The sequence below is a fragment of the Panicum virgatum genome, chromosome 3N (assembly GCF_016808335.1).
Source record: "Panicum virgatum strain AP13 chromosome 3N, P.virgatum_v5, whole genome shotgun sequence".
Lineage (NCBI taxonomy): Eukaryota > Viridiplantae > Streptophyta > Magnoliopsida > Poales > Poaceae > Panicum > Panicum virgatum.
Genome location: NC_053147.1, coordinates 26,059,510 through 26,068,674, shown reverse-complemented (window position 1 = coordinate 26,068,674; position 9,165 = coordinate 26,059,510). Strand labels below are relative to the sequence as shown.

Below are 9,165 nucleotides of genomic sequence, written 5' to 3'. Positions count from 1 at the left end.
ATTACTATAGTTATATTTAACCATCCAAAATTGAAATAATATAACGGGAGGCGATGTTCGCCAACCGAGTTCGAGCTTGACTGTAGGCTTGGCGCATCTCAGGCTCAGATCGCTATCGCACATTCTATGGGTGGGCAAAATACCCGAAACCCGAAACCCGAGCCCGAAAAATCCGAGACCGAACCCGAATAACCCGAACCCGAAAAACCCGAACCCTATTTCGGGTTCTAACCCACGGTACCCGAAATTATTACGGGTAGTTCGGGTATTGGGCCACGGTACCCGAACTACCCGAAATACCCGAAATACAATCCAGCCCATGTATATTTACTCATTGCACTTGCAGCCCAGCCCACGAAACCCTTAACCCTAACCTAGACGCCCAGCCCAGCCCAGCCGCACAGGCGCACAGCCCACCCCACACCCCAGTGGCCTAGTCAGTCACGCCGCCACTACACCCGAGTCGCGATTCGCGAGTCGCCCAGGCCACCAGCGCCCCTCGCCCGCCGACCGCCGCCGCGCCACTGCCCTTCGCCCGCCGGCCGCCGTCCCCGCGCCACCGCACGCGACCACGGCCTACTTCCTCCGACAGTGCTGCTCGAGGCGACCCCCTTGCTCGCGGCGACCCCCGGCGGCCGGATCCAGTGCCGGCCCCCCCTCTCCTCTTCTCCGACCGGATCCATGGAGGCATACGGCGCCTCCCGCTCCTTCCTCTCCCTCCCCGGCGAGCAGGCGAGCCGGCGCAGCTCCGGATCTCGCCCTCGCTGCAGTGGCCGCCGGGGCGGCCGCCTCACTGTCACCGGCTCCCTCTGCGCCCTCGTCCCCCTCCATCTTATCCTCTCGGCTCGGCCCCAGCTCCTCCGTCTCCCAATGGCCTCCGCCAACGCCATCTCCACCGCCTCTCTCCTCCGGCCCCTCTCTCAGGTGATCTGCGCCAGGCCGGCGGGCGAGGAGCTGCGGCCTCCTCCCCTGCGCCGGGCCGAGGAGCTGCGCCGGCCGGCGCGGGCGTGGGGTGGGGCAAGCCTCCCCTGCTCCAAGCGGCGCGGGGCGAGCGGGTCGTCAATTCGGGTGGTTCGGGTTTACCCGAACCCAAACCCGAAATTTCGGGTACCCGAAATGTCGGGTTCTGGTTTTTGTCAGCAAATTTCGGGTTCCAGTTTTTAAAACCCGAAATTTTAAAAGCCCGAAAAACCCGACCCGAAATGTTCGGGTAACCCGAACGCCCAGCCATAGCACATTCACAGCAGTCCAGCTTTGAGGTGGCAGTCGTCCCAAAAAAAAAAAAACTTTGAGGTGGCAGGCTCGCACAAGCTGGGCTTGTTGAGCCCTCCCCGTCAGGGCTCAGGGCTCAGGGCCTCGGGCTCCGCTCATCTCTTTTCGACTGTTTCTTTGCTCCTTCCCTTCTCACTGACTCTCCTCTTCCATCCCTGGCGGCGACGACTGGGCGAGCGGCAGCGCCATTCATCGCGTCTTAGCCCAGCCCTTTGCCGGCGACGAGTGCATCCTCCAGGTATGCCGCGCCCGCCCCTTCTCTTTCCTTGTGCTGTGCGAGCCGGAGCACCCCAAACCCTAACAAAACTATCTGTATTTGGATCTGAATCCAGTTACAATATATTGAGCTACCTACTAACTTGGATTTCGTTTGCAAGAACAAGAATTATCGGGTGTACATGTGTACACCCATGTCCTATGCTGGGTCCGCCCCTGCATGGGATCTTCCCCTTTTCTCAAATTCTAATGCTAACTCTTCGCTGCCTTTTATTTTCCTGAGAAGAAAGTTGGTTGTATATAGAAGAAAAGTTCATTGGCCATGGTAAAATTGTTTGTGAACATCTACAAGATACTTCCCTTGCCATTGTTAACATGCACAGACTAGATCTGTCATTCCCTTCAAATTGGGCTCATATGTTGTGCTGCCAACTTCTTGGTTGTATAAATTCGAACACTGAAGAATAATGTCTATAAGAAGGTTTGACCCTTGTCATTACCTTGCACATGCTATACATGCTTCTAAGCATTTTGTTTCCTTTATATTTGGTTCAAATAATTTGTATAATGTTTTGTGCTATGTTTTTTAGCTGTACAAATTTGAGCCCTGAACTTAAATTTTAGTGATTGCCAATCAAAATTTTCATCCTGCATATCTATGAATGATCTAGTCATGCACCATTTCTCCCACAATTCAGCAGATGCATTTGGGTGTCGGGTATTGATGTCCCTGTGCAGCAGAGATCTATCATGCAAGCCTGGTGGTAGTTATTATTGACTTAACATTTTATTTTAGCCAAAAGAAACCAAAATGGAACTCATGCCATATGTTATGTTGCCGCCAGTTATCACTAGATCAGCGTTGCCGGTAGAAGTGTTTTGTTCTATGTTGCAAGATTATGATTATTTGAATTTTGGTCAGAGAGCTCTATTGGGATCGATTACTTGTTGCTACTTTGGTGCTACATCAACACTGCTGTTTGATATGCAACAGTTGCATGGAATTTCCTATATGTTCTGACAAATATTTTCTAACTATTGCCTAATCCATTGCAGTAGTAGTAACTGGTGGTTTCAGCCAGACAACAATCATGAGTCTTGCTTGCCTTGTATGCCATGGCATGAACAGCCCCTCGCACTCTCTTAGAAGCTACTCAGTGTCGAGTTCAGAGGAGGAGAGCCGATGTGGAGCTGCTGTGGCCTGCTTAGCTCGAAGAGTAACGCCAGCTGGAACTTCTAGTGTTGGCACATCAAAGGTGACCCCGTCTCCGCCCATGGTGACTGGTCAAAGCGCAGAGGGCACTCCCCGCCTTCAACGCAGCCGTGCTGTGTCCAGGGACCTTGTTAGGGATTGGAACTTTGATGAAGTAATTCTCGCAAACTAGAGTAGCCTTAGTTCTCAGCGGGACTCTGTGCTACTTATCAGGGAGGAGATTCCTTCATTTGATGTACATTTTTTCCTAGTAGACGTCTTGAAGTCCATGTTATCGTATATTGATACTAAAATGACTTGCTGAGAAAATGCCCGAGAGGTGGTACCTTTCAGGAGCTATATTGGATTGTTGCAGTTCTATATGATCGCCTACCTGTGTAGGCAGTGTAGCTAGGATAAATGTTTAGGTTTCCCTTTTCTATTTTCCAACATGGATAAGTTGTCATGTACCTTTATGTATATTATGATCGAATCCAACTCCCGACCTCTGTCTAGCATTGAAAACTGAAGTGGTATTTTAGTGTATTTCAATTGATGTTTCTAGGCCAATATTTTTGTCATGCAGAACTTAATGTTGAGCCCTTAAACTCTGTTGGCATAATGATTAATGAAGGCAGAAACAAATATTCTAGGCTGTATTCCCAGAATGGTTGAAATGAAGATGTACTATTGGATGGATATAAGAAAACGTTCTTCATCACCCAAACGCAAAATGGGTGTTCGTTTGAGAAAAGAGGTGGTGCTGGTCCATCATTAATGAGGTTAGTTGAGTTCCTTGTAGCTGAACATAATGTTTTTTTACTTGTGAAGATGGGATTGCCCCAAATGTAACTCCAGAGATCATTCTCAAAGTCCTGCCTTTGTGCGGTGGAAAGAATGTTTTGCAAATCTGTTGTCCCTCGTGTCACTCAAATTCTTGTTTGATTTGGCAAATGATTCATCACCAAAATAAAACGAAATAAATTCATGATGGAACTAAACGGAGTACTCCAGAAATGAACGAACATCTTCCGTCTACATTTTTTGTGATGAGTCCGTCTACAGTTTTACTGTCCCTCTATTCCCCCATTTCCGGGAAATATATGTTGTGATGGGTGGGATAATTTGCTCATCGAGCCTCAAATCTTGAAGTCCATTTACGCAGCTGGCAATACTTTTTGAGTGATAAAATAAAACTTGTTGCCATACAAGACCTCACTGGGATGCACAATTGTGCATGAGTGTGGTGTCCATACAAACTATATAGCATTCACGATTTCAAGTTGTCAAAATAAAGGAGACATTCTCCATTGCAGGTAACAAAAAAAAAACACTATAGAGTTCATTTTCACTGTAACAAGTATAAATCCCAAGTGTTCAGATACAGATAACGAAACAAAGTCGAATGATAGCCAAAGCGGTTTTTCCAAGAACAAACGAAAATGAATCCTATTTTACGTCAATAGAATGTATTTAATATGATAGACCATTGCAGAAGCCTCTTGGTGCACACTTCACAGAGGCCTAGCAACACGTTGGTTTCGTTAAACGGCAACAGGGGGCCTGAGCAGAGCCATCGCTTCTTTTATCTTCCCCATTGCAGTTTCCAGTGTTGACATAGCTGCAGCGTATGAAATGCGAACACCCTTGTCATCTCCAAATGCATCCCCAGGGACAAGTGCAACCTATAATACAATCCATAGTAAGCACTGTGAATGTTCTTGTATGATTGTATCTCATACTGATGTACTCAAAATCGGACTAATTACTTACCTGTGCCTTTTCTAGCAGAAACATGCAGAGGGATTCAGAGTCCTTGATAGTGCCAAAACCTTCCACCTCAGAACCATAGTAGGAGCTGAAATCGATAAACAAATAGAAGGCTCCCTGCAAACTTGAAACTTAGATACTTTCCTGGTATAGATGTTATATATATATTCTCGATAAGTATTGTAAACATACCTGAGGTTCTGATATCTTGACTCCTGACAGCTCCCCAAAGCTTCTTACAAGGTAATCACGACGCTCCTGGAATGCTTTTACCATGGTTGATACTGCTTCACCACCGGCATAACCCAGGTTCAAAGCCGCAAGCCCTGCCTTCTGTGATATACTACTGGCCCCAGAGGTGTACTGAAGTAAACAAGGCACTATCAGGGCTCAGGGTGATAAACAATTCAAAATTCAATTCAGTTTCTACAAGAAGATTATATGCGATAACGAGTCGGCATTCACAATGAGTGGTGCATGATAGAGGTTGCTGTCCTTTTAAATATTGTGGGTAGGAGCTACTGGCTACTGCTGTCTAAATAGCTTGGAAAATGTGGTGAACTTAAATCAGGATGTAAACACAAGGAAAAAAATCTGGTTCTTATGGTGAGATGATCCTTAAGTTAGAAGATTAGCATTGCCACGAAGAATCAAGACCAAAACTGATTATAGACTGCACTTGAACATGAGAAGACAAAGAGAGTATGAATAAGATCAGCTAATATTGGCCAGGCCACAAGTGCTTGCCCAGACAAGTTTTTCAAAAAAAAGAAGACCTGGACATCATTTTAAGTGAAAGAAAAGAGATATGAGTGCCCACCTGGCTTTGGATCTTTCCACAGGCTGAGACGAAATGTTTAGGGGCAGCTAAATATCCAAGTCTCCAACCGGTCATAGCAAAAGCCTATAAAAACATATTGTCATCAGATATTCAAAATATTAGCAGGACCATGCATAGGGTCTTGAATATAGCAGAATGTAATGAACGAGATCTACTTCTTCACTTATCGAGTTGCATTCACCACTAAATTATTTTCTGAAAATTTCAGGCCCCATGGGCTACTGCAGAAGGACCCTTAGCCCTGTCGATTGATCCAGAAAAATAAAGAAAGAAAAATAATAAGGAGGTAATTACCTTAGAAAAGCCATTTACAGTTAATGTTCTTTCCCACATTCCAGGCAACGAAGCAAAGCTTGTATGTTTAGCAGGCTGATAGATGATATGCTCATAGATCTCATCAGATAAAACCTGGATGGAAATATTGATAATGTGGTATATATCAATAGTCAAGATGAAGTTTTGATGAAAAAGGTCTCAACTCTAAAATAACTTGAATACAATAAGATCCGAGTGCTAACCAGGAGCCTAGGATACTTCCTGACTATAGCAGCAATCTCCTCAAGCAACTCCTTAGGATAAACAGACCCTGTTGGATTAGATGGAGAGCAGAGAATCAAGATCCTTGAATTTTCATTGATCACCGGGGCAAGTGACTCTGGCCTTAGCAGGTAATTGTCTGATATGCTTGTAGGGAGAATAACTGGCGTTGCACCAGCCAGTCTAGCCATCTCAGGGTAGCTGACCCAATATGGAGCAGGTGTCAAAACCTACAACAAGATAGCGAGTCAATATTTTTACATAACACAATGCAGAGCATTCCAGTTCTAAGAACAACAAGCACATATATTTATAACAACGTTTGCTTCATCTGGATTAAGCCATAATAATTGCATTTAAACATATTTGCAGTTGAAAACATGGAATCAGCAGAATACTCAAATTATTAGTTTGAATGTTCAGAAGTTGAAGCAATTAGCAAGCTGTGGAATTTGCAGTTTTAATTAAGAGTAAGGATGTGTCCAAACAAAATAACTAAATATTTGCAACAGACAAGCATATGCGTCTAAGCGATTAAAATGCAAGCATTTAAGAAAATTGCTCCTAAAGAACTAGGTAGAGAGATGTGGGCTTTACTTCATCACCAGGTGAGCATACGGCAAGCACAGCTTGTGTAATGCACTGCTTGGCTCCATTGCTCACTAGCACCTGATCGGGGGTGTAGGATAATCCATTCTCCTCTGAATACCAAAAGTGAACATAGATCATTAAATTCCTTAAGCAATGCAGCAAATCTGGGAACAAGGAATCTGTTCACACTCACCCTGAAGCTTTTTGCAGATAGCCTTCCTCAGCTCCAGAGTCCCGGCATTGGGCGTGTATCTTGTGGCGCCATCCCTGATTGCATTCATTCCAGCCTGGACCCAAGCAACTAAGTTAAAAATTTGGGTTAATTGGATCTGTGCCATTACAATTTTTCAAGTTCTGAGTTCTGCCATTACTATTCGTCTATTTTGAAATATGCCATTACAATTTCTCCTCTACCTGGCTCATGCCATTTTCTACCCTTCCGACGCCGTTGGGCCCAATTGCAGACCGTAGTATACGTATTTAGTATGGCTCAATCTATTCTGGCTCAACAGATAAAGCTGTCGTTCACTCCCGGCTGTTGCCCATCGACGGCGGCCTCGGTCGGCGCGGGCATCTCCTGGAGCTCCTTATTGGGCGCTTCCGGCGGGACCTCCGACGGCAGCGCATTGTCGGTCTGTTCCGACGGCGGCGGCGGCCCGTCTGCCGGCTCTCGTAGTAGTAAATCTCGACCTCGCCGTAGATCAGGCTGCGCTTCTCCGGCGGAGCGGGGGAAGCAGGGGATGGTGGATCCAGCGGAGCAGGCTGCGCTTCTCGGGCAGCCCGACCTCCTATGGCCTGCGCGTCCCCACGAGGGCCATCGCCACCATGCCTGCTGCACACGAGCTCGCGGCCGCCTCCGCGACCTCCGCGCTCAGCGTAGTGCTAGGGGTGTGCTTGCTCGTCGTCCTCGCCCGCTCCCGCGCGCAAGCCACAGGCCGACGCCACCTCCGTCGCCGTGCTCAAGGCGCCGCGGGCCCTCGCCGCCGCATCCTCCCCGAGAGCGCCGCCCACACCGCCGCACGCTCGCTAGCATGGAGGCATTCCAATTGAGATGCTAGGGAGGTCGATCTAGCAAGGGAACTTGCGATTCAACTGCCAAGGAGCTCGATTCGCTGGAAGATTTTGATTAATTTTTTGTTTTCATTTTTCGGGGACGTTCGTCAAGCTCCGCCGGTGCTGTTGCTGTCTTGCTACCGCTAGAGAAGGCCCACCACGAAGTAGATCGAAAGAGCAGCCGCCGCTGCCTTTTCTCCTGCCAAACAAGATGGATGTTGAAGAAGATACCTGGATCTAGCTGGTCAACTCCGACCCGTTCGTCCCCAGCCCCCGCAACCTCCTCGCCACGCCCACCATGCCGTCGCCCACCGCCGTCGCTGAGTTCTTCGGCAGCTCGCCGCCGCTACCGTGCCCGTGCAATGGATGCAGAGTGAACGGCTCAAATGAAGCAAGCCGATAAGTGCGGCTTGAGCCGGGGCAGACTGAGCCATACTATAGCTGGATATGTATACAACGGTCTGCAAGTGGGCCCAACGTCTCCGAAAGAGTAGAAAATGACATGAGCCAGGTAGAGGGGAAATTGTAATGGCATATTTCAGAATAGACGAATAGTAATGGCAGAACTAAGAACTTGAAAAATTATAATGGCACATATCCAATTAACCCTAAAAATTTACCCCCACTTCCCACAGTTACAAACAATGTCAGCAAAACGCATTACTCTGAGCTCTGTTCTGAGATTCAGAGTTGCAATGATCCAAACGAAATTGTGGTTACTGCAATCAACAAAACAATTAATCACATTAAGGTATTTACAATTAAGCTGGCTAGAACGTTCACCAACTCTAGGAGGATTCGATATACATGCGTTACACCAGGATCTAAACTAATGCGCGATCTAGACCAAAGCACTACCAAACCATGAAGGGATACAGCTGTTCCAGTTTTTGCTCTCCCGCTGCCCCCGTTCCCTTTGGCCTACGGAACTAATTGAGAACGCCGGGCTCGATTCTCACCTCGGCGATCACGGTCGGCGTGTCGAAGTCGGGCTCCCCGGCGGCGAGGCCGATGACGGGCACGCCGGCCTGGCGCAGCGCGGTGGCCTGGTCGGTGATGGCCATGGTCTTGGACGGGCGGAGCGCGCTCACCCGCGGGCTGATGGTCGTGTCCACCGCCTCCGCCCTCACCGTCGCCATCCTGGCCCCGCACTTGCGCGACTCCCTCACCCTGCGAATCGAAGAGTAGAGACGAGCAGCCTTCAGCGACGACGACGGCGACGCGGGAGAGGAAGGTCGGCAGAGGCAGCGAAAGGGACCGCTGCTGGCCAGGCGGCTCACCTGGGGAATGAGACGGAGCCGGTGCCGGTGGAGGTTTTGGTGGGGAGGGTGAAGGACGGGGTGGAGGAGGAGGAGGAGGGGGCGGAGAGGGAGGAGAAGGAGACCATTGGAGCAGCGGCTCTCTGTTGGCTGGTGGCGCGTTGGTGCGAGGTGGCTGGGCCGCGCTCAGTTGTACTGGTCCGGTTTGGAAGGGGATGGTGGGGGTGGTAGGTGGGTCGCCTCGCCACCGGAGACCCATGTGTTTCGGCGCTTTTTTTCTTTTTTATATTAAAAAAATCAAAATTTCAAAAATATATGTCCGTTTTGAAAAATTTCAAAAATATCCCCGATCGCTCTCATAGGGCGACAGGCCTAAGTGTAATTTTTTTTCAAATTCGCAATGAGGTCCCTGGGAAAAAAAAATGCGAGAGGGC

At 48.3% G+C, this 9,165-nt stretch overlaps 2 protein-coding genes across 2 annotated transcripts; one reads left to right on the top strand and one right to left on the bottom strand.

The window, feature by feature from the left end:
* The first annotated feature begins 1,331 nt into the window (after positions 1 to 1,331).
* Positions 1,332 to 3,236, top strand: LOC120665373. The gene is made up of 2 exons (XM_039944934.1): positions 1,332 to 1,510; positions 2,545 to 3,236. The coding sequence occupies exon 2, from the start codon at positions 2,580 to 2,582 to the stop codon at positions 2,871 to 2,873; it is 294 nt and encodes a 97-aa protein (XP_039800868.1). The 5' UTR covers positions 1,332 to 1,510; positions 2,545 to 2,579; the 3' UTR covers positions 2,874 to 3,236.
* Positions 3,237 to 3,990: 754 nt separating this feature from the next.
* On the bottom strand, positions 3,991 to 8,917 carry LOC120665372 (bifunctional aspartate aminotransferase and glutamate/aspartate-prephenate aminotransferase-like). Its single transcript, XM_039944933.1, has 10 exons — positions 8,753 to 8,917; positions 8,432 to 8,642; positions 6,613 to 6,706; positions 6,426 to 6,529; positions 5,810 to 6,058; positions 5,586 to 5,699; positions 5,271 to 5,354; positions 4,643 to 4,813; positions 4,454 to 4,567; positions 3,991 to 4,365 (listed from the first exon to the last, which is right to left on the bottom strand). Exons 1-10 carry the CDS (start codon positions 8,857 to 8,859, stop codon positions 4,225 to 4,227), a joined length of 1,389 nt encoding a protein of 462 aa, XP_039800867.1. The 5' UTR covers positions 8,860 to 8,917; the 3' UTR covers positions 3,991 to 4,224.
* Positions 8,918 to 9,165: the final 248 nt, after the last annotated feature.